This window comes from Brachypodium distachyon, chromosome 3, assembly GCF_000005505.3.
Source record: "Brachypodium distachyon strain Bd21 chromosome 3, Brachypodium_distachyon_v3.0, whole genome shotgun sequence".
NCBI classification, from domain to species: Eukaryota; Viridiplantae; Streptophyta; class Magnoliopsida; order Poales; family Poaceae; genus Brachypodium; species Brachypodium distachyon.
Genome location: NC_016133.3, coordinates 52,989,386 through 53,013,739, shown reverse-complemented (window position 1 = coordinate 53,013,739; position 24,354 = coordinate 52,989,386). Strand labels below are relative to the sequence as shown.

Sequence of the window (24,354 nt, the reverse complement as noted above, 5' to 3'; positions counted from 1 at the left end):
AAGACGTGTTAGTTAGTCCGATGTCTTCGAGTTTGCTCGCTGACATGTGCAAGTTTACTCATCCCAACTGAGCAGTTTCCTTCGCGACGAGATATTTCGATCGATCGATCTGGATCCAAGGCACAAAGGGACCAAGGAAAAGTTTTTGCAGAATTGCTAGCATTTGCGACGCAGGAAAGGCACATCCGCTACCCTCCAGCAGCAAACAGGTCGTCGTGCAACGACGTGTGGTGTGCGGGCTGTGCACCGGTGGTGGTGGTCTGGTGGGGTGGAGTACGCTATACGCCGTACCGGGACCGGTGTGCCAGAGGTCGACGGGGGGGGGGGGGGGGTCTTTGCCATGCGCGCCGTGACACTGGGCCGGCCCCTCGCGAACGTAGGCTGTGCCCTGTGCTGGCCAACTGCAGTTCCCTTCTGGGCCGTTCAGAGCCGAATACATTATGGGCCAAAATTCTCCTTAACATTTGGGCCGACCGGCCCACAACCACGGGTGGAAGCCCGTCTGTGCGGGCAGTTCTAGAAGCCAACCAGGATCGACCGCCGTAGCCCATAGGAAACGCGATCGAACTACCAAGGCACGGGCTCCTCTCCTCTTAAAGAGCAGACTTGCGCATCCCCCAACCCAGCAAGCACAGGTTCCCGATCGCCTCGCCTTTTTTCCCAATCCGCTCGTCGCCCCGGTTCGTTCTTCCGGCGAATTCCCCGGCGTCGCTCCACAGCAATCTTCTCCCCGCGAAGGTACCGATTCCGCTCCCTGTCCGGATCCGACGATATGGTATCGATTCGATTCTGGTTGTTGATTCGACTTTCTAGTTGCGGATCGACATGTGGTTGCGATCTATAGAGCGTATTAGCTGCGATTTGATCGTCTGGTCTGATGTTATTATAATGCTTAGGTCCAGTACTCCCGATCCGATTGGTCATTAGGTCTGCTTCCTTTCAAATTGCCGATTTGATCTGGTTGATTTTGATCCTGGTGTAGTTGCTAACGATCAGTTTCCATGGTCTGGTACGCCAATTAGAGATTTGATTCGATTTTTTTTTTTGCGATGGAGAGATTTGATACATTTGTTCTGCGATTCTACATAGTTATTAATTAATTAGTGTTATGCTCCAGTTTAACATATAGGGTTACGATCAAGTGATGTTTGACGACTAGTTGTTATAGATCTACTTGTGATCTGGTGGATCGTTAGGTCTTGGTATTATGTAAAAACATTGGAATAGATAGAGGGTTCCTGTTTTGATCATATAACACGTGGTCTGCCGCGAGTTTTGTTGTGATTGGGATTTGGAAGCCATCTGCTTGGATGTGAAAATTGCCCTGAAACTAAATTGTCAACCGGTGACCCCTAAAATAAAATTATATTATTGTGTGCCGTCAAAGTTAGGCTTACAAGTCTATTGATGTTGCAATATTATGGATGGCTTACAAGTCATTATATTCTAACTTGGATTGTAATTACAGTAAAATGCAACCAAATTAATCTTCGGTTCTTGATGTGGATTATGCCCTCAAGGAATTATGTATTCATGTGTGATCTTGAGGATTTCCTTGAATGCAGAAAAATGGTACTGTGTCTTTTTGTAAGCTGTACATAATTGTCGCAACTGCATGGATACATACTTTCTGTTTTCATAGTCATATAGATGCGTATGTATATGTTCTTTGCTGGTTATCCAATTCCAAATGTAGTTTTGTTTGACTTTTGCATAAATCTTGGACTAAATCATATATATTTCTACGAAACAGATGCAGATCTTTGTTAAGACCCTCACTGGCAAGACTATTACTCTTGAGGTTGAGAGCTCCGATACCATTGACAATGTGAAGGCCAAAATCCAGGACAAGGAAGGCATTCCTCCAGACCAGCAAAGACTCATATTTGCCGGCAAGCAGCTAGAGGATGGCCGGACATTAGCTGATTACAACATCCAGAAGGAGTCTACTCTTCACCTTGTTCTTCGTTTGAGGGGCGGGATGCAAATCTTTGTTAAGACACTTACAGGGAAGACCATAACTCTGGAGGTCGAGAGCTCTGACACCATTGACAATGTGAAGGCAAAGATTCAGGATAAGGAGGGCATCCCACCTGACCAGCAGAGGCTTATCTTTGCCGGAAAGCAGCTTGAGGATGGCCGTACATTGGCTGATTACAATATCCAGAAGGAGTCTACTCTTCACCTCGTCCTCCGCCTCCGAGGTGGAATGCAAATCTTTGTCAAGACATTGACTGGAAAGACCATCACGCTTGAGGTGGAGAGCTCTGACACCATTGATAACGTGAAGGCCAAGATTCAGGACAAGGAGGGAATTCCTCCGGATCAGCAGAGGCTCATCTTTGCCGGAAAGCAGCTGGAGGATGGGCGTACCTTAGCAGATTACAACATCCAAAAGGAGTCCACTCTTCATCTCGTCCTGCGCCTTCGTGGTGGTGCTCTGATGCAGTGGTGTCTAAATCCAGAAGTATGGTTGTGATTTCCATGTTGTGATGGCGCTGTTCCTTTTGTGCCTGCTACTGTTCTATTTTTTGCTACTTGTTACGCTGTTCAATGCTTTGCTACTTGCTACTACTGTTCTATGTTATCTTATATATGGCTTTATTTCATAATTTGCCTTTTCTGTTATGTATCTGCATTCAATCCTCCGCAGCTGTTTTTTGTATCGCTTACTGCCCTGACATGTATTGGGGATTGTCATTTTTGTTTTTCTTAATTGAGGAAGACGCTGAACTGCTCAATAGAGAGCAGGCAAAATCACTTCACGTGAAAATTTAGTTGCTTCGAACAGTTAAAAAATGCTGAAAGTGTCGGCGCTCTCATCAGCAAGTTTAAAACACATTGTGAGCGTTGGCTTACAATGCATGCTCTACCCAAGGAATGCTGAAGATTCAGATTACTGATTAGGTTCCAGTTTGAAAGAGCAGCAGACTTGATTCGCTTCTGCGCTGAGAAAGGACCTTGTACAAACTGCAAACAGTACGTTTTGTAGTCTCCGTAGGAAAATTAACCGATCCGCACAACCAAATAGAAAGGAACTCGCACGCAACAAGAACATTCCTTTTGTTGGATGTACACTCCTGTGGTGGACTACACGACACTGATTTGCGGCAAGAACTGCTGACGGCCTGTTCTTTAAAGGCACACCCCAGATTAGTCGCCATTGTCCAATCTAGCAGGCTCATTTGGGCATCCACCCGGAAATCACAAGACTCGTGGCATGTCGTGTTCCTTTACTTTGCTCTATGATGCGCGGCGGATTCTAGATCTCTAAAATGTAAAAATTCTATCGCTATCCATAATTGTGACATTTTTTTAACTGAATATATAATTGTACATGCTTGTCACGGATGATACGTGCTTGCGATCAGCAAAGTCCTTGATCAGGACTTGCACAAAATTATGTGTTTCAGACGAGTGGCACAAATTCTGAAGGGCCTACGGAGTTATAAAATTTATGTGTTTCGAACGAGTGACAGCATATGGACTTGCACAAATTTATGTGTGGACTTGTATGTGTTTCGGTTGCTATACACATAACCGAGTATATGCAAAATCACTCTATGGTGAGCCTCCGCATCGCGTGGTCGATTTCTGATACTGTGGGGCCCACCTCCTCTGTTTCTCTTTTATTCTTTGGTTTTTGTCTTTCCTATCTCTCTCCCTTCTTTCTCTCTCGCACATTATCGCCTCTCTTAGCTGGGGGCCTCGCTGAGTTTCACTCCTGGAGTCGCCAGAAGCCGCCGGGTTCCGCTTGCTTTCGCGCCGTGCCACTGGAGGTTATCGCATATCTCTTCACTTTCGGCACGTCAGCGGGAGCCTAGCACGGATTTAGGCGTCATCGGGAGGGCGTCATAGATCTCTTCGTTGTCGCAACGCAAGTGGCCCATATGCTGCCGACGCTCCATTCTTTTTTTTACGCAAATTTGTTAGTTTATCACCCATTTATGTTGGAAGTCTCTGATTTTTTTTTGTAAAAATTGTGTGTTTCCCAAATTTGCTGAAAGTTCATCCTGGTTTCTGAAAAGTATTGAAAGTTCGTTTCATTTTTTTTTCAAAATTTCCCAAAGTTGTCAAAATTTCAGCTCAAGAAACTAAAATTTCAGAAACTGTAAGTTCTTCCATAATTTTATACCGTAGTTCATTTTGAGAAAACTGAAAATTAAAATTTGAATGTCGATAAAACTGAAAGTAAGGAGGTTGAAAAAAATAGCAAAAAAAGAGGTTGGTCTAAAGGCGACTGCAGGGAGCTCACGGCTGACGAATCACGGCCTCACGGGTGACCGCCATCCAGTTCCCGGTTGGCCCGTTTGTTCTCGATAGTGTCGTAGGGTAGCAGTCGGCAGGAACTCGGAATTTCCTTCAGAATTTGTGCCATTCGTCCGAACAAGACACCTTTCTCAATTCAAAATGCATATACTACTCGATGTAAAAATACAACAACTGGACTGTCGTCAACTCGTCATCGATCCCACCGAAGATCCCACTTGGACTGTTGGACAGAGCGTGGCTGCTTAATTTTTTTGTTCAGTCAGGCCAGCCAATCACCCGGCACCTTTGTACACACAAACCGGAAACCCATTACGTCCGGGACCCCAGTTCAGCAAGAAAGCAAAACGCTGTTGGTTTCTTTAATTCTCTCGGACACGAGACAAAGATGGCCTCGCCGTCGCCGGTGCCGGTGGTGTATGCAATTCCGTTTTTTTTTGGCGTCCGTTCACACGAATTAATCGACGTGAAAGCTCGCTTCGCGCCCAGCTGCCATCATCGATCCATCGCAATAATTTTGATTCCGGTACACCCAGCATGGAGCTAGCAGTATCCGGATCGAGCAAGATTCACGTGGGACAAGCAGATTCCAATCCTGCAATTACCACCTTCCTTTCGCGTCGTTAAATGCCAGCCCAAATGCCTACGTAGGACGCTCCTCCAAGGATAGTAATACGTCCAAAGAATCTGGACACATACAAGCTTCTTCTTGTTTTAGGGGAATCTGGACACCATAAAGCCTGGGTGACGCTCCCTACCCGTACCCCATATAAACGCGCCCCGCGTCAGACCACCGCTCCAGCACGCATAGTAGACACAGTATACATCCATCCCGGCCGGCCTTTTAGCAAGTTAAACCGGGTCACGCGCAATGGGTGAGATAGCGGCGGACGAGCGCGGCCTCGGCGCCGCCGTCGGCAAGGGAGAAGAAGAAGAGGAAGAAGAGACGTCCCCGATCGAGGAGGTGCGGCTGACGGTGCCGTCGGGCGACGACGCCTCGCTGCCGGTGTGGACGTTCCGGATGTGGAGCATCGGGCTGGTGTCGTGCGCGCTCATGAGCTTCCTCAACCAGTTCTTCTCCTACCGGACGGAGCCGCTCATCGTGACCCAGATCACGGTGCAGGTGGCGTCGCTGCCCATGGGCCACTTCCTGGCCCGCGTCCTCCCGGCCCGCAAGTTCCCCGTCCCGGCCCTGCTGGGCGGCGGGGAGTGGAGCCTCAACCCGGGGCCGTTCAACATGAAGGAGCACGTCCTCATCTCCATCTTCGCCAATGCCGGCTACGCCTTCGGCAACGGCAACGCCTACGCCGTCATGATCGTCGACATCATCCGCGCCTTCTACCGCCGCTCCATCTCCTTCGTCGCCGCCTGGCTCCTCATCATGACCACCCAGGTAATTATTTACTCCGATCCATAATTCTTGTCGAAATATTACATGTATCTAGACATTTTAGGCAAATTTGAGATAAGCATTATGAAACGGAGGAAGGAATGCATTCCCTTAATTCTTGCGTTTAGTCATTAATACTTGCCGCTAACTACTCTTCTTGCTACTGATTCTCATCGCTAACTACCCTTCTTTGCGGTGTTTTTTTTGGGTCAATTGTTGGATACGAATCGATGAATCTAGGTGCTTGGGTACGGGTGGGCGGGGCTGATGAGAAAGTACGTGGTGGAGCCGGCGCACATGTGGTGGCCGGGCACGCTCGTCCAGGTCTCGCTCTTCCGGTGAGCTCGCTCTACTCGACACTCCAGTAAAAGAAAACTTACTCAGCTGCTTTCTTGATTTGTTACGATTTTTTTTATTTTTGTTTGCGTACGATTGAGTTGGTTCGACTTTGAGACTGGTTTGCTACTATTTCTCGATTTTAAATTTTGGAGACCCGCGAGCAAAGCGTTCTGTTCATAAAATTTCCCAGTTTCTTAACGCCCTCCGTTGGCTTTGTTGTTTTGTCCTCTGGTAGTTGTACCTTTCCATATGGGCGCCTCCCTGGCAATAGTACTTGTATGCAATAATGCAAGTTTACACCATAACCTTTTATGATACCTTTTCCCCAGTTTCTCAATCAGGCCGATGGAGAAACCTACTGACAAAACCCAGCGGTTGAACCAAAGGCTGGGCTAGCTAATTTTAATGTTTGTTATATCTATTATTATGCGCGTTTTAAAAAAACTATATCTATTATGCGAGTACCAAGTTTGCACATAGTATTATCAGACATCACCAAGGAGTTTACTGCCTCCAGGTTGTTGTTTTGAAACAACAAGATTATAGAATCTGATCGTGTGAGATTGTAGAAATCTTTCCCGATCGGCAGGCCTTCATTAAAGAAACAAAAGCGGGGGTCACAAATAAACAAAGGACAGGATCTGGAGTAGTACACCTTAGCTCGACACTGACATGCATTTCAGCTAGTGTATGGTTTCTTTTCCTTTCCTCTTTATCATCATCGTCCTTTCAACACTGACTCGAGAGAGCAGAGAGGACACCACAGATTACCCCACCATGAACACGGGACTGCATCCACTGGATTGATGGATGGATACGCTAGGCTCCTGCTGCTGATGGAATCCCAAATTATTACATTGCCCAATGCACGCTCGCAGAAAAATACAGCTGGAGTGTGATTCTGATTTTTTCGTTTAGAATACCGTCTTTCCGCGCCATCGAGGGCACGTTTTATTTTAAAACACATGTAGTGGATTGCAATTTGCAAATGCAAACGCGCTGTTGCTTCTCCCTATCAACTCTGGCTGGCGTTCTCTTGCCTACTGATTGGTAGTATGCTTATTGGTGGAAAGGCTTTTGCTGCGAGCAATTTTTAGAGAATTGCAATGCCATTTGCCACGCCTTGTTGGACCCTATCCAGCCAGACATGAGTTATTGGCAGGCCTGATTCTTCTCCAAAAGAGTTTTTGGTAGGCCTGATTCTTCTCCAAAAGAGTTTCTGCCCTGTATTTCTTGATTTAGAATGTGGAAGTGGTTGCAAATACTAGAGATTTGGATACACACACTAGAATAAGGAAGCGGTTGAAATACAGACGTGGATATACTTCCCCCCACTGGCCACTGCAACTCTGCGTGCATTGACAAAAGTTTTGTTCCCTCGTGATGCAGTACAGTACCAATTCCAAAAAAGAATATGACGTGTAGAATATCCTTTTGATATGAGCTAGACAAGGCCCCAATCTTATCCCCCCGCTAACACTAGTTTTCTTGTTTATACAAACCTGAAACTCACCTAACATTAGCATCAATCAGTTCTTGGATACCTGAATCTAGTCCGCATGTCGTTGAAGATGCGGTGCCAATTAACGTAAGCGTCCACCGACCCATCTTTATCACCTCAAACTGCTCAACAGCTTCGTACTGGGATACCCTGGGATTAATCCAAAAACACCAGAGTCGCTGGCAACCTTGCCTGTCGATGGGCTTCATTCATTCTGACAGCCTCCTGACGTTCATTTAGGCAGGGCCAATAGCTTTCAGAAACAGTTGCGGGAGAGGAGCCTGTGCGGCTGCTCCTCCTCAGCTCGTCAACTTATGTTCCGGCATCTCGGACTAAATGATGCACTCGCCATTGATCATTGGTGCATGACAACGACTCGGTGAGACTTCATTAAACACACAAGCAGGAGTTGCTTTCAAGACCGTTAGGACTTGGGAGCACGTATTATATCCCCACACTAGACTCCATGTCCCCATCGAGTCCGCCGAACCGAAACGAAACGGTGCAGCGATGTTTGGATCCAAGCTTAGATCGGCGTGTGTGACCAGTCCCGGCAAGCACACACGTACACGTTCGGCCGACCTCTGCAACTACTAGTAGTTTGCACACTCCAGACTTGTGAAAGGCAACGCCGACGCCTGCCTGGACAGTTTTGACTCTGCCGTCATTTGAAATCTGCGTGCAACTGGATGGATCATGGATGGAGTAGTGCTGTATTTTCGTGGTCCAGGTCCAAGTTGCCCAGAAAAGACGCGATTCTCGCACATGCTTGCAATCCCGCGTTCCTGTCCCTTGGACTCGGATATGGGCCACTTTTCGCTGATACGGGAGCCGCTAAATATCCTGATAGTGAGTAGACAATCAATTAGTATTATCTGGTCGTAGCGCTTCACAGGGATGTCTTAGTTAACGTGCCCTGCTTACAGTTCTGACTTGTCTGACCACTGGTCGATGGGATTCACACATGCATGATAACGGAGAAAATGGTTTAGTATTATGTAATCCGCAAACTTTTCCTTGAAAAAAAAGTACAGCAGTCCATTTAGGAGTTCCATGAAGGCATTAATGATGATCTGATGACTGATGAATAATCACTTTGTTTACATGTCAACCTTTTGAATACACAAATTCATGGAAATCTGTACTACGTCAGCAATGGCACTAACAGCACCTGTGAATGTACCAGGGCACTGCACGAGAAGGAGGAATTTCCCAGGGGCTCGCGCCAGATCTCCCGCTCCAAGTTCTTCCTGGTGGCGCTCATCTGCAGCTTCGGGTGGTACGCTGTGCCGGGCTACCTCTTCCCGTCGCTGACATCCATCTCGTGGGTGTGCTGGGTCTTCTCCAAGTCCGTCACAGCGCAGCAGCTCGGCTCCGGCATGAAGGGCCTGGGTCTTGGAGCCTTCACGCTTGACTGGTCTGCCGTCTCCTCCTTCCTCTTCAGCCCGCTCATCTCCCCATTCTTCGCCACGGCGAACATATTTGTTGGCTATGTTATGTTCCTCTATGTGATTGTACCCACGGCATACTGGGGGGTCAACCTCTACAATGCCAAGACATTCCCCATATTCTCGTCACACCTGTTCACATCCAATGGATCGGCCTATCAAATCAACGACATTGTGAACCAGCAGTTCCAGCTTGACAGAGATGCTTACGACAAGATCGGCAGGATAAACATCAGTACCTTCTTTGCACTCTCTTATGGGCTAAGCTTTGCCACCATCGCCTCAACCATCACACATGTCGGCATCTTCTATGGAAAGTAAGGTTCTCAACTGAACAGACAAAGCTGTGATTAAATATGCGGTTTCTGAACTGAAAGATAAAAGTTTCATGTTTGCAATGGGACACCAATGTGCAGGGAAATCTACCAGCGGTTCCGAGCTTCGCAGCAGCAGGATCCTGACATCCACACAAAGCTGATGAGGAAGTACGAGGACATACCAGCGTGGTGGTTCTACTCGCTGTTGTTGTTGTCGATGACAGTATCCCTCATTCTATGCACCGTCCTCAACGACCAGGTTCAGCTCCCATATTGGGGCCTCCTCTTAGCCTGTGGCATGGCCTTTGTCTTCACGCTCCCGATAAGCATCATTACAGCAACCACCAACCAGGCAAGTATATGTTTTAGAATGTATTACTGTATTCTCAATTACTCCTGCTCTTTGATGATTTCCGCAAGGAAACTAACGAATGATTTGGTGGACAGACGCCTGGTCTGAATGTTATCACCGAGTATGCCATGGGGTTAATAAGGCCTGGCTATCCCATCGCCAATGTCTGCTTCAAGGTGTACGGCTACATGAGCATGTCGCAGGCAATTGCCTTCCTCTCAGACTTCAAGCTCGGCCACTATATGAAGATACCTCCCAGATCAATGTTCCTTGTTCAGGTATAAAACCACTCTGCTCAACTGTAAATGAAGGAGTGACATGTCCGGAGATAAAATTTACTGACCTTCACACGGTGTACTTGCTCAGTTCGTCGGTACACTTGTGGCTGGCACAGTCAACCTCAGCGTGGCATGGTGGCTACTTGGTTCCATCGAGAACATCTGTCAGGACACTTTGCTCCCACCAGACAGCCCATGGACGTGCCCTGGTGACCGTGTCTTCTTCGATGCATCGGTTATCTGGGGCCTTGTCGGCCCAATGCGCATTTTCGGGCCACGTGGTAACTATGAAGCACTCAACTTGTTCTTCCTCATTGGCGCGGCGGGCCCTGTCATTGTGTACGTCTTCCACAGGATATTCCCCAATCAGAAGTGGATACTGTTGATAAACCTGCCAGTGCTCATCGGCGCCACAGCCAGCATGCCACCAGCGACAGCCGTGAACTACAACGCGTGGCTGCTCATTGGTACCTTCTTCAACTTCTTCGTGTTCCGGTACCGCAAGAAGTGGTGGCAGAGGTACAACTACATCCTCTCCGCTGCGCTCGACGCGGGCGTCGCGTTCATGGCGGTGCTGCTGTACTTCACGCTGAGCATGGAGAATCGGTCAATCGACTGGTGGGGCACAGCTGGTGAGCACTGCCCTCTGGCCACATGCCCCACTGCTAAAGGGGTAGACTTGGGTCCAGATAGTCTGTGCCCTGTGTTCCGCTAAACGTTTTTCATGACTCGACATACAGGTGCAACATTAGTCATGATCCATAACAGTTGTATTGAGTGTCATATACAGCCATAGATTCCGTTATATCAATGAAGCACAAAGGGAACGAAAGTTCCGTGTGTAAAGCTCTCAGTTAGCCACTCAAAAGGCCTAAACTATCAATAACAGTGGCGTTGCATTGTTGATACATCAGTTATTTGGGCGACAAAAGTGGGTGCTAGTTCCTGAATGGCTGATTTTTTTTTGACAAACAGGGGCTCTTCCTCCGGTTTCATTAAAGGAAACCATATGTCTTTTACATAAATAGTCTTGCAGTTGACACAAAAAGAAAGCAAGAGGATTACATCAAAACTCAGTTGAGCAACCCACACTTTCACAGGCAGCAACAAACACACTGTTGCTCCTCCCAGTTTTGTCAACAAGCTCTTACTCCTCCAGCACTCACAGCGAGCTCATATCCCCTCAGGCAGTTAACCTCAACATTTGTCGGCGCCCACCCTTGCGACCTGTGGAAGGCCTCACCCGTTGCTTGCCAAAGCCGCTAAGAACAGCCCCGCAGTAGCTCTTGGGATGATTTTTCCTGCAAGCCGGCCCACGAGCCAATGGTCGAACAAATAACAAACATCACAGCAACAGCAGTAGGGTCATTTGGCCAAATATTACGAAAGCAAGCATCGTTTTCGTGTTTTCCAAATTGACCACAGAACAGCAGACACACCAACAAAAACCGAAACAAATTCCTTCCTAAAGAAGCGCAGCAGCCAGAGATCAAATAAGTCCTAAAGAGACACAGGAGCAGACTGAAATCCAAAGCTACAAAGCACAACTCGCCAGACACACCTAGCAAGCTAGCACGAGAAGAACAGGTGATCAATACTCTCCTTTCTTGCACAGAAAAGGCAAAGATCATCCCCCTCACCGCCCCTTTCCTTGAGTACAACTCTAGTTAAAGTGCTCCCCTTACCGGCCAACCATAAAAATGCCTTGATCAACAGAAGAATTTTAACACGCCAAAGAAAATAATAGTGGGGAAAGGTAACTGAGATCTTTTCATACTACGAGACAAAGAGCATACTGAAAACCTCCCCCTTGCATCAAGCTTCCAAAACAGTTTATCTAACAGAAACTTATAAAATGAATTGTCTCCCATCTTTCTTGACAGATAGAGTAACAACACTACAAAGCTCTATGAAAAATTAAAACGACACTTAGAATGAGAAGATACAGACAAGGTATTGATCACGTGGAGGCCTGCCCCTTAACTGATATCTTCCCCAAATCTGATCATCCTCCCATTCTCTCAAACAACTACAGCAGCTAATGCTAACCTCTTTAACATGCATGAATTGCTCAAAAGACAAAGCAATAATTGAGAATTCTGGCACTTTCAAATTCCAACATGAAAAATGTATCACCTGCCTATTGCAGTCTGAACAGCCAAATCTAAACTAAGAGCAGAAACAACAAAATTCAGACCACACAAAAGAGAAGAGGTGCAGTATCCTTAAATTCATTCGTGATCCAACATGGAACCCAGCGAAGATCAAAGCAACAGTACCACCCTCCAACGGATCAGACGAAAATCTAACAGATAAACCAACATTGAAAGTGGGAAGAGACAAACATAGGAATTGATTATCCAGAGGCTAGCCCCCTCAGCAATCATTTTCCCTAAATCTGTCCCTCTTACCTTTCCAGCTTTCCTTAATAAACATCTACTACATCTAACAAAAAACCTCTTTACCATGCATAATTTGCTTAAAAGACAGCACACAATGAGATGTCTAGCACTTTCTAACTCAGATTCGAACAGAAAATAGTATAGCCTTAATTGAACTAAAGGAAAAACAAGCTCCATCACTTTGCACAAACAAAACTAAACTGAGAGCAGAAGCAAGAAATACAGAGCACGTAGGAGGCTGCGGCGGTCACACACAGCAGAATCGGAGGCTCGGGAAGCAGGATGACCCCGCCCCCGTCCTCCTCCTCCCCGGTAACGACGCGGGGCCTCCTGGCTCTGGCCCTTGCCGAGAAGCTCACACCGACCTCCTCGCCGGCCACACCGACACCATGGCGCTCACCATCTCCGCGGAGGCCGAGTCCGCCGCCTCGACGGAATCTGGGGAAGCGGGGTGGGGTTAGTGGCTACGAGGTCTGGGGAGGGAGGGTGCTCGACGGGATCTGGTGGGGAGGATTAGGAACGGCCACGGGATCTGGGGAGGGAGGCGGCGGCAGCCTCCGCCCCATGGCTGCGCTAGCTGGTCGGACCGGAAGCTGCCGGATTTCCTGAATGGCTGAATGCTAGTACAGATTTCGTATTTGTTGAAATAACACCTTTAAGAACATTACATCTCAAGACAACAGCAAAAACGTTTCATTAACAACATTGGTGATAGCAAAGTACAACGTACGATCTGAATTTTCGAAGCCAGATGAAAAATTTGTTTCATTTGGGTTCACAATATATTTATGCTTCGCAGTGTTGCCAGTGTATACATAGGGAACCAACTCGACAACAAATGGTTCACTCGAGGGCATGGCACCAAATTTATGCCGTCTAAATCAGCCATTCAGTGACACGAAGAAAGAAATCTTACAATCGATTCGAACATAGCTACAGAAGGAAACAGGAGGATACCAGATACCCGTGAGGTTAGGGCTAGGTTCTTCCTTCATCTCTACGGGAGGCGGCCGCGATTGAGCAGGCCGAGGGTGTGGCGCCCGGCGTCGAGGAGGTCCCGGATGTTGTGCAGCGACCTCTCCTCGGCACCGAAGATGAAGATGGCGCGGCACTCCGCCTTCTTGGCCAGCCGCGCCGCGTGACCCAGCGGCAGCGCCGGCGAGTTGAGCGCCCGCAGGATCTGCCGATACATCGACAACACCACCGGCCGGCTCCGCGCCAGGTCCTCCGCCGTCGCCCAGATTAGACCCCCTCCGGCCTTCGCCATCCTCCGGCTCGCCTCGCTGACCCCTCCGCCGTCTCGGACTGGAACGGGAGACGCTTCTCGTGGCTGGAGGCGGAAGGGAACAGCAACAGAGGGAAGATCCTCCAACTGTGTATCAATGGGCTGACTGGGCTTCAGTGGAGACTGAAGAGTTACTGGGCTTTGCGGCCCAAGAGATGGCCACGGCTGGCACTGCACGTTGGCCACTTCGCCACCCTCTCGATGTTTCAGCGTCACATCACCACCCCCTTCTCCGATGAAACCGGCGGCAAAATGCGCGCAACGGATCCATTCCCGTCGCCTTTTCCTTGTCCCGTGCCCATCTCGAGTTCGTGATCGGAATCCGGAGCTGTTTGGATCGCATCCGTGGAGGTGAGAACTAGTACCTTCTGCTCCACTCTTCATTATCCTGGAGCAATGTGAGCATTTCAGATCGGGAATGTTGTTCATCGTCTGGGCTATCCCTTGGCATTTAGGAACTCGCAGTTTTATTGGGTTGCATGATTAGACATCGTGTTTATTAACTGCCGATACCTTTTGAGTTATTCTGGGATTCGTATGAATATTATTGTGCTGCTCTCGCCGTGAGAGGAAATCGGAAACATAAGCATTGTCTGAAATCTGAATGCTGAAAATCCCCCCTTTTGTGAGGATGAATGCTGAATGTCTGTCCATTTTTGAACTACGCGTTTCAGATTTCCTACCAAGTACGAGTATTTTTTGTCCATTTACATGACGCTATTCATTAATCGTTGTTTTTCTACGCTTGCAAATTCCCGAAGAGGAAGAAATTTTCCGGTTAATTTCTTTAATTTTGCTCTCTTTGAGGCACTAGCTGCTGATGTTGTGCAGCGACCTCTCCTCGGCACCGAAGATGAAGATGACGCTATTCATTATTTATTTGGACAATTATTCAGTGGCATCGTTTTTCTGCGAATTGGGACCACTTGTATTGGTGATTGATCTTTGACATACTTTAGAGTAATAATGTCTAACATTTAACATTTCGGTTGCGGAACAAAGTCAACCGATCCCTGTGCATAAAATGGATACAACTCTGGAGATAAAGTTGCCTACTGCTAATTGCTAAACATATGCATTTTTGACTGGTGGGACTTCCAGCCTGTGTTAGAAATGAAAGCAGTTTCTAGAATTTCAAGCATCACGTGACGTTTCATGCTTCAGTTTCGCTCTGATACAAGACCACTTACTTCATTCATACTAGCATCTGCTCACAGGACCAACTAAATATCATTTTCAAATTCTGTTTCTCGGATCCCAAGTATGCATTTAAAACTGGCTCTTTCTTTCGACTGATGTGCTTGTTTCTGTACTGTTCACGAAATCAGATGAATCTTGAAAGACATAGTTATACGAAACATACTAATATGACAATGGAACATGCATATTCCAAGATTTTTTTTATTCCCTTAAGTGTTCTTTGACTTGAAGTTCATTTGTGTATTGTGTTGAGGGAGTTCCAACTTCCAAATGATAACTCGCTGTTTGTTCTTTCTTTGGTTTCTGAAGCAAGTATTTTCTACACCATGCAGTATTACTGACTAAGACATTTAAAAATGGAAAATTTCTGCTGATTATTCTTTTCTGTTCATTCCATTTTCTAAGGCAAGCATGGGTAGCACAGTAAAGGTCCACAATGTTTCACTTCAAGCCTCGGAAAGAGACATCAAGGAGTTCTTTTGCTTTTCTGGCAACATCATACATGTCGAAATGCAAAGGTTAGTGCCACATGATCTCCATCATAAATCCGTTATCGTTTTAATTTAGTATGTAAAAATTGCATTATGTTAACTTGGCAATGCTCTGCAGTGGTGACCAGCGGTCCCAATTTGCCTATATCACCTTCAAAGATGATCAAGAAGCGGAAAGGGCTATGCTTCTGACAGTATGAATTCTTCTATCACTTAACACAAACAAATTTCCAAATGCTCATGTCAAAATGTTATGTAAAAATTTAAACTATTATTGTTTGAGTCCTTTGTGTGCTTATGAAATTTCGTTATAAAAATATTAGTTTTGCACCCTGTGTAAAATGACAAGTTCACTACTTATTGTTTTTTCTTATTCTGAAGAGCACTGAATACATGTTGTTCTCTCAGTGCGCAGAAATGTTTTTTCTTTGATGAAAATTTAAAGGCACATATAAGACATTAAATATGTGTATTTTTTTATTGTTTTTACACATTTAAATATATTTTTATGGATTTACTGTTTACCCTGGGAGCATTTCGGCTCTCTCCACCATTTGCCGCTATTTAATGATAACGGCACACTCAAGACCTAGTCAAGTTGAGTGTCCCATATGCATCCTGGGATCCATTTCGCCTCTCTCTGCTGTCTAATGATAACGGCACAGTTATGACTTAGTCAAGTTGAGTTTGCCCTATTCACTCCACTAAGTTTTTCTGGGTTCTTCACTAATTAGTGAGAAAAAGGTATGGGCTTTGGACTTTGGATCTTGAACTCTATTCAGTATCCTTCTAGCATGTGTTTTGTACCTTGAAACTTTCATTTTTGTGTTTACACAGTTTACCATTATCTCTTTGATTTTCCTTGCATCCTCTCACTATATTAATTGCTAATAGTGTGTAATTAAAAAATCCGTTGTGAATTTATATTTTCTGGTGCAGGGTGCGACAATAGTGGATATGGCTGTCATCATCACCCCAGCCACCAATTACCAGCTCCCAGCTGCTGTTTTAGCCGATCTAGAGGTTGGACCATGTTCATTTTACATCAATGATTCATGAATTGCTTTCAGTAGTCTCAGCACTCCTGATACTCTTTTTGCACTGCCAGTCTAAAACTCCTAGAGTCATAGAATCTGCTCTTCAGAAAGCGGAGGATGTTGTTGGTTCCATGTTGGCCAAAGGATATGTTCTTGGCAAGGATGCCCTTGAAAAAGCAAAGACCTTTGATGAAACACATCAACTCACAACAACCGCAACTGCTAAAGTATCTTCCATTGACAAGAGTCTGGGCCTAAGTGAGAAGATCAGCACTGGCACATTAGTGGTAAATGAGAAAATGAAGGAAATGGATGAGAAATACCAGGTCGCAGAAAAGACAAAGTCAGCATTGGTAGCTGCAGAACAGACAGTCTCTACTGCTGGTTCTAAGATCATGAGTAACAGATATATCCTTACTGGGGCGGCATGGGTAACTGGGGCCTATAACAAGGTTGCTACAACTGCAACTGATACGTACAACAAGGAAATGATGATGGCTGAGCAGGATGACACAAAGAAGGATGAACTCATGAAGAGTCATTTACATGAAAGCTGTGAAGAGGCTGGACACGAGAGAAAGCATCAAGAAGGTGATCCAGCCAAGGTGCCCATTGTAGAAAGTACTGAGACAGGCCAAATGGCTGATCAGAAGGGTGAATGTCCAAAGACCAACATGCCAGAAGGAAGTGAAAGGGGAATTGAGGAACTAAACAATCAGGATGGTGAAATCGCAAAGGACCAAGGGCAAGAAAACACTGAAATGGGTCTGGAGGGGGATAAGCATCAGCAGACTGAATTACCTAAGGCCAATACGCCTGAAAGTCTTCTGATGGCTGAGCAAACTGAGCAGGAACGTAAGCACCCGGACAGCGAATTCGCAAACACCCGTACATCGGACAGCCCTGTAACTATTCCTGTCTGCACGGCCACTGCTGATGACAAATCTAGCAACACCCCAGAAAAGCCTGAGCCTGCCCAGGGATTCATCTGATGATTTGTTGATAGTATGATTGTAAATAGGGATTTGGGATGCCAATTATAGTTTGATTCAGCCTGTACTGTTGATTTTGTCATCCTTCAGACGTCCTTAAAAGTTACTTTGAGACTCATAAGAGATTATAAAATTAGCACCATTGTCGTTTGGATAGTATTTTCGTGCAGTTGCAACTGAAATTCCTTGTCTTCTGTAATTTTTTGATGCACTCTTTTGTTATCCGTTTAAGGAAGTGGTGCCAGAAGCTGTACTATTTGTACAAATCAGTTATGGTATCTGCTTATTTTCTATATCCTGAAGATGTGCTGCTATTGCATTTGTTCTTCTAGAGTCTTGGTACAAAGGGACTTTTTTCATTTTTGAGAAAATGAGGTACAACGTAGCTTTTGCAACCCAAAATTCTGGTTTCTCTGAAACAATGTGGATATGGAACATCGACATCATGCACTGTGATGTGCTGCTATTTGAAGTGTGGATAAGGCCATCTTTGTTGGGCCATCACGCGGGACCTCACATCACTAAACACTGTAATTAAGGCATGCATAATTGCATCTGCTCCACCTTTGGGTCACACCAGACTATCAACGCATTGTACAAGCAGTTCCTTCCTAATTTTGTTCAGAAGTATAGTAACTCAAACGACCAATAATCTTGGTATGTATTACTAAGGGCGGGAAGATACAATTCCAGATTTCAGTGCTGCTGCATGTCTGAGCGAAAATAACATTGCATTGTCGGTTGGAAGCTGAGGAAGGGAGTAGAAATAAAACAAAGGCGATGGTTGATACGAGAAGTTGTTATTATAGCATCCTCAGCCTCCGGTTGCCAGCCGGCTTCCCTCCATCTCCGCCGCCCCCGCCGCCGCCGAAGCTCGACATGTCTAGAAAAAACGAAGCCAAAACGCGGATCATCAGAAGGGAAACATCTGTTTTCTGGATCTGAGCTACATGTAAACACGGGGTGTGTATGTTTACCGGAAGCGGAAGGGACGTGGGAGCAGAGGAAGAGGAGGAGGAAGCAGAGGAAGGTGAGCAGCGGGATGAGGTGGATGGACCTCGCCGACCGGCCGCCGGGCGCCTTGTCGGCCTTGCCCTCCGCCGACTCCTCGGTCACCCACACCGCCGTCGCCTCCGATCCGTCGCTTCCGCCAGCGACGAGGGCGGCGGCGTCTTGCTGCTGCTGCTGCGGCGACGGCGAGAGGCTGAGCCTGTGCATTTCGATCGGCGGGGCGCGAGGTGGTGGGAAGCTTTCGAGTTTGGTCGTGGAAAAGTCGATGGTGGAGTTGGAGCGACCGACTTGTGACCGACTGATGAGACCCCTGGGCTGGGAGGGCGCTTTAAATGAGGGGAGAAAGGAAAGGAAAGGAGGCAGCGGCCGGCGGGTGCTTGGATTGGTTGGTTTGAATTGGAAGGCAAGGAAGAGAGGGAAATATCTGCGTGCGCAGCAGAGCTGGTGGAAAAGAGCTGTGGAGCCGCGCCGGCAGAGATGCATGATGAGCTGACCGACGCGACGACGGTGGACGGGTGGAGTGGAACCACACCAACTCTCAGCTGTGGAGTTGCTGTAGCCACTGGGTTCCCGGTCCCTCCCAACTTCACACACGCGCACATAGCATATTTTTTGCGGGTAAATTTAATGTTAATTCTTTTCCGGGTAAATAGCATCTCAGTATTCAGGCGGACTCACACTAACCAAGCCCCCATAGATGCAAAGGCAAAGCTGACCTCACGACTCACGAAACTACTCCAGTGGGCGTGGATTGCTTATCCTACAATAAACATTGGTACAGGAGATCCTCGGATGACAATCGCGCTACGGATCTTAGAGCAACGGTTGACCTTAAGAAACCTGGCCAGATTGCATCGTCCCTCATCAAATCTACTACTCGTACAGTAGAACCATTGTTTGCTCCTTTTTTTTTCAATCCAATGGAGCATAGCATAGCAATCTAGCTTTGAACCCAGCCCACCACCATACGGAGCAGCAAGAGCATAATGCATCGATTGCTTTATGGGCATGTCCTCGGCCCAGCTGGCGGCGCGCCATGCCATTCCACCAGCCCACGACCGTTGTGCCGCTACGTCACGCGCGTCATTCACGAACCGCCGACGGGCCGAGCGATATTCCACATAAAGCGATTTTTTTTTGCCGTGCGTGGGACCTAGTGGTAAAGAAGCGTCGTGCGCCCCGAAATGGTATTTTGGTTTTAAGAAGATTCTATATAGGTAACCGTATAACCCGAATCGGTATTCTTGTACTATTCGAAAGACAAGGAATGCTAACCTTCACAAGTGAATTTACAACCCACCTATTCGAAGGAAACGAGAAATACTAACCTTCAGGTCGCGACTTGTTTCCCCTGTATTTGGGGTTTCTAAGTTGGTTTCCTGTCGATAAGAACCAACCTTTCGAGCTAAGATTTGACATCGGTAAAATGAGGTTGTAGTACTAGAAGGCTAGAATCCTCGGAAAATTTTAGGTTCGAGCTCAACGGTCAAGCACCCAACAATGGAGGACCAGGACCGGGCGACGAACTGAAGAAGGAAGAAAGTAGAAGGCGAGAAGCCGAGGGGGATCATGAATGCTAGAATAAAACTTGCTCAGGTAAAATGTAATATAACACTTGTGGGCCCCGATACCCAGGCAAGAAATACGGTTCCTATACGGATTCCCGAAAATGACAAATACTCCGCTGCATTACGCCCGGTTCGAAAATCCTCTCTCGATTATACTTAATCCAGAAATATTCTGTAGTCACGAAAATATCGTATATGACGAAACATTACATATTATAAAGGGGCAATTTGATTGTCACTCAGGTTGTTTTTTCATCGGAAGCATGTGCTCTTGGGCGCATTGTTTAACCATACAACTAATATAGTCTAGTGCGTCGATGTCAATATATCACCACAAAACAGGCTATAGTAGTTGGGAGGAGGTAATGGCCAACAATCATTTGGTGTAGAAAAGGCATCGCTTTCAGTGGAACAGATAAAACCAAGGATAGCTCTGTGTTTCGATCCCTCTGTTCCCGAAAGGAATTCCTCTATCAGGAAAGGGGGAGATAGTTTCATCCACACGAGTACAATATAAAATGTAGTTTCATATGCCATACGGTATCGTCCGTTCTTACATTAAGATGTTCTAGTTTCATACGGTATGTACATAAAAGTTTGACCAAGTTTAAAGAAAAGTCTACCAACATTTAAGACTCTAAATTAGTTTTATGAAATATGTCATGATATTTTTTATATTATATTTATTTGATATTGCATACATCGATAGATTTTTCTATTTTTTTGTCACACAAAGAAAAGCACCCTTGATTGGTCACGCTGCCACCCAAAGGTTTCGTCCTTTCACTCTCAAGAAAGCTTGTTAAAAGAAAAGAAAGTTACCCTGGAAACGTTTGTAGCAGATACACTGATACAGTCACGTCTTGGGGACAATGTGCCCTATGCCGCTATCATGTATGATCCCTCTGTCTGGGAGCTCTGGGCTCCCTTTTCGTCACTACCTACGCTTGGCTTACCGCAGCGAGGCCTTTGTCCTGTCCAACACTGACTGAACACAATGCACTAGGATTAGGACATAAATCTTAACAAAATCCTAAAAAATGACAGGCCCTTTGGACTTTATGAAGGTCAAATCGCTCTTACCTAATTCGATTGATACTAACTGCAAGGTGGTTGAAAGTACAAGAGAATGGCCTATTATTCAAATGCTACACGAGCTAGATCAAGCTTGTCTCAGACTTATCTTCTGAATCAAGTAAAATGACTACTTGATGACTTCGTTTTGGGGGCATGGCAGCTGAACATTGGTACTAGGCTAGTTTAGTGAAAAAGAAATCGACGCATAGGTTAAAAAAAAAGAGCTTGACTGGTCTCACTGGTTAAGCAATTAAGAAAGTGGGTACGTTCAATTCATATTCTTATAAAAAATAGATATATCCTGAAGATTACATTGCACCCGTATTTTTCTACGGAGTATTCAATTTTTGAATCTTTATTGATTTCTCATCAATCAAGCCATACAACCGCAAGAGTTCAATGACTTCAATCCCGATCTCTACATGAAAGGAAGCACATAATCACTAAAGTACTATAGTTATAAAAAAGAATTAAAACAAAGAAAAGTTCAGCCGAGTTACGAGCAGACAACTCCTGGTTGTTGCAGCAGCTGTCTTCAACAGCGGAGGAGTGATCAAGCGGAACCGATTGTCATGTGCAGCCACTGTACCTTAATACTATTCCTACATGTCGACAGACATCATGATTCGTACATGTAAACCAACAATTCACGTGCTGCAAAATTAAGCCCCGGAGACGCTCTCGCGTCGGTTCGTCTTTCAGATTTGTAAAGTCAAATGGTACAGGACATGTGAGTATCCGACCCCTTGAAGCTCTTCTAATCACGTGGTGCTCAGATCGGACGGATAGTCGACTGATTAGGCCCATTAGGTTACATGAGTGTCTTTTTTTAACCAAGGTTACAAGTCTTGAGCAGACGATTTGTGTTTAGTGGATGAAACCGTAGTCTAGAGGTGCAATGTGTGTTTAATCGATCTCAGCTCCAGTGCTCCACCCCATAGGCCTATTCTGTCAACATCAATAACTATGTATGCTACTTTGATCTAAATCTCAAGAATTAAGTTTATTCTCTAAAAGTTGCGTAGTCTCGTAAAAACATCAATACTATTAATTTGATTCTCCTAACCAGTTTACCCAATTGTACGAGCTGTCACGGAAATTAAAGGTCGGAATGTATTTAAAATTCCCGCTCATGTCTACTATTTGTGTTTCTCGGGTCTTGATCTTGGGACCTATTGGCTCTAGTACCATATTGAATAGATACGTTTAACCAGTTCACTTAAAAGTTTGACTTATTAGGGAAAGTCAGCAATATATCTAACACAGAGCAGTCATACCACATGCGAGCAGTCATACCATTTTAACTAAGATCAAAGATCAAGTTTGTAAGGTAAGAAATTTAAGGGTCAAATTGGTGTGGTTTTGGAGTTTACCAACTGAATTCGACCAGACAATATTTGGGGCAGTAAATATTTACATGTGTATGTCTTCCTTAAAACATCCTGCTCTAATATATTGTGGAGATTTCAATCTGCTGAAGTACAAGTGAATTGCTTCCTTTTTATATCATATATATGGGTGAACTGGTTGGTTGTTATATTTTAACGCAATCCAAAAGCAAAAGGTTGACAACTTGACATCAGTTCAAAGGTGAACACCTTAATTGTTTTCAATGATAAGTTAACTGTACGATCAATTCTGTAGAATTCCTCAGCGAACATCCATGATAACTTTGAAATTTTGACCATGCTAACATGACTTCCATATGAGTGCAAATTCAGTACACGAACTAGTCAAACGAAGACACGGTTCGATGGCTGATAGTTACAAGACAAGCTGCCATGCAAACGATTCGATATCGGGTCTTAGATCAGACAAACGCAATTGATTCTTAATTATGTCAAAGTTGAATCTTATAAAGATATGTTCACACGTTGAGCTTTGTTTTTTTCTCGGAGAAAGACGGGTTCAGTGTGACGTTTCCAGTGAAGTTAATTCTTAGAACTCTTGTAGGATCATTTTTAATCTCAGTACCCTATGCTAGACACAGTCAGAGATAAAGGAGTAAACAAAAGAGAAACCCAAGAAAAAGTGCAGTTGCAGAAACAAGAATAGATCAACTGATGGCAATGCAGTTCTACGGAGTAGTTGATTTTATTTTTCTTCCTGCCGAGGTAAAGTTGTAGTTGAAAAATGTGGGTATGGTTCGGCAGGTCGGCTACCTAGCTAGCGCGCTTAGGAATCTCGAGATGCACCGAACCGAGATGCAGGTCCACGCATTGGACTACAACTGTGTTGAAAACAAAGGTCCCATTTCTGGCTGCTAATATTGGTTGGTATTAGTAGTAGTTATTATAGTAGCCTACGTCAAAGATGCAGCTACCTCGATGGAGGCTTGCAGGTTTAACCCAAGACCAGCCTGATGATGATTACATCGCATGGTTTTGTAATCAGAAGCAAACAAACCAACCGTGCCTTTGACGTATATACAACCTTTTTTTTAAGGTGTCTATAGACATGATAGACATACCCCTGATCATAGATAAGATGACACGAAATCCTTTCGGGTAGTTTATTGTAAAATCCATGTGTGGGGCCGTTAATCAATCAAAATTGCCATTTTCAGAAGAAATTGTTCTGGAAAGCTTAAAATTCATCCGAGAATTAAGATTTTTGTTTGCCAGCTCTTGTTAGAATTTCACCACTGAACCAAAGTCCAAACCCCAATCCTAATTATTATCTTTTCTGAAAAATCTCAAAACCCATGTATGAAGTGGGATCAAAGAGTAGAAATAGTCTCACCTTACTAGCATGAGAGTGGGAGACCAGCATAGAAGATGCAAGTATCCCATCCATTAGCAAGGAAACAAAGAAACATCCCCACGCACGCTTCTCCTATGTCCGCCTCGCCCGTGTGTCGCGTGAATCGATTCGATTAACCTAGCCATCGCGCACCAGAGTCATCCATGATTTGCTCCTTGTTGATTATGAGTAGATGCTATATTATTCATGATGTAGACTTGTTATATCGTTATGTGTTGCTATTTAGCATGTCTAATTTCCATGATATAATATGCTTCATCACTTATGCCATGATTTTTTTGGACTAAACATTTATTGAAGTGTTTAAATATTCAATAACTATGTCGTTAGTCATCCTCAAGAATGATGTAGCCAAGCGCAAGGTGAAGGGAAGCAATTTTGTGTTGCTTCTCTAATGGAGAGGAAATGATTCATCATCTCTTTGTCGAGTGTCTGATGGTTTGTCTGGTGTGGCGAGTCATTTATGTGAGCTTTAATCTTCCACCACCTCATTCAGTTTTTAACATGTTTGTGATGTGGTTTATTGGGCTAAGTATAAAATCGGTTATTTAACAAGTGTTTGCTGGCCTATTTAAATCTATCATAATGATCTTGTTTTTCATAAGAAAAAACTTCATTTGTTTGCATATCATCA

General features: G+C 45.3%; 5 protein-coding genes across 6 annotated transcripts; 3 read left to right on the top strand and 2 right to left on the bottom strand.

The window, feature by feature from the left end:
- The first annotated feature begins 551 nt into the window (after positions 1-551).
- On the top strand, positions 552-2,628 carry LOC100835540 (polyubiquitin 11). Of its 2 annotated transcripts, XM_010237541.3 has the most exons (3): positions 552-738; positions 1,469-1,572; positions 1,754-2,628. In XM_010237541.3, exons 2-3 carry the CDS (start codon positions 1,501-1,503, stop codon positions 2,477-2,479), a joined length of 798 nt encoding a protein of 265 aa, XP_010235843.1. In that variant the 5' UTR covers positions 552-738; positions 1,469-1,500; the 3' UTR covers positions 2,480-2,628. The 2 variants fall into 2 exon arrangements, with proteins under 2 accessions (XP_010235843.1, XP_003570150.1); XM_003570102.3 differs by lacking the exon at positions 1,469-1,572 and having other exon boundaries at positions 556-738.
- Positions 2,629-5,002: 2,374 nt separating this feature from the next.
- LOC100835019 (oligopeptide transporter 4) lies at positions 5,003-10,844 on the top strand. The gene is made up of 6 exons (XM_003570100.4): positions 5,003-5,662; positions 5,900-5,997; positions 8,686-9,264; positions 9,364-9,616; positions 9,712-9,894; positions 9,983-10,844. Exons 1-6 carry the CDS (start codon positions 5,141-5,143, stop codon positions 10,607-10,609), a joined length of 2,262 nt encoding a protein of 753 aa, XP_003570148.1. The 5' UTR covers positions 5,003-5,140; the 3' UTR covers positions 10,610-10,844.
- Positions 10,845-12,340: 1,496 nt separating this feature from the next.
- On the bottom strand, positions 12,341-13,663 carry LOC100834713. The gene has a single exon (XM_014901008.2). The coding sequence runs from the start codon at positions 13,561-13,563 to the stop codon at positions 13,294-13,296; it is 270 nt and encodes an 89-aa protein (XP_014756494.1). The 5' UTR covers positions 13,564-13,663; the 3' UTR covers positions 12,341-13,293.
- Positions 13,664-13,672: 9 nt separating this feature from the next.
- On the top strand, positions 13,673-17,594 carry LOC100834408 (binding partner of ACD11 1). Its single transcript, XM_003570098.4, has 5 exons — positions 13,673-13,932; positions 15,187-15,299; positions 15,391-15,466; positions 16,212-16,295; positions 16,381-17,594. Exons 2-5 carry the CDS (start codon positions 15,193-15,195, stop codon positions 17,299-17,301), a joined length of 1,188 nt encoding a protein of 395 aa, XP_003570146.1. The 5' UTR covers positions 13,673-13,932; positions 15,187-15,192; the 3' UTR covers positions 17,302-17,594.
- A 165-nt stretch (positions 17,595-17,759) lies between these two features.
- Positions 17,760-18,698, bottom strand: LOC100833496. Its single transcript, XM_003572797.4, has 2 exons — positions 18,279-18,698; positions 17,760-18,184 (listed from the first exon to the last, which is right to left on the bottom strand). Exons 1-2 carry the CDS (start codon positions 18,517-18,519, stop codon positions 18,105-18,107), a joined length of 321 nt encoding a protein of 106 aa, XP_003572845.1. The 5' UTR covers positions 18,520-18,698; the 3' UTR covers positions 17,760-18,104.
- Positions 18,699-24,354: the final 5,656 nt, after the last annotated feature.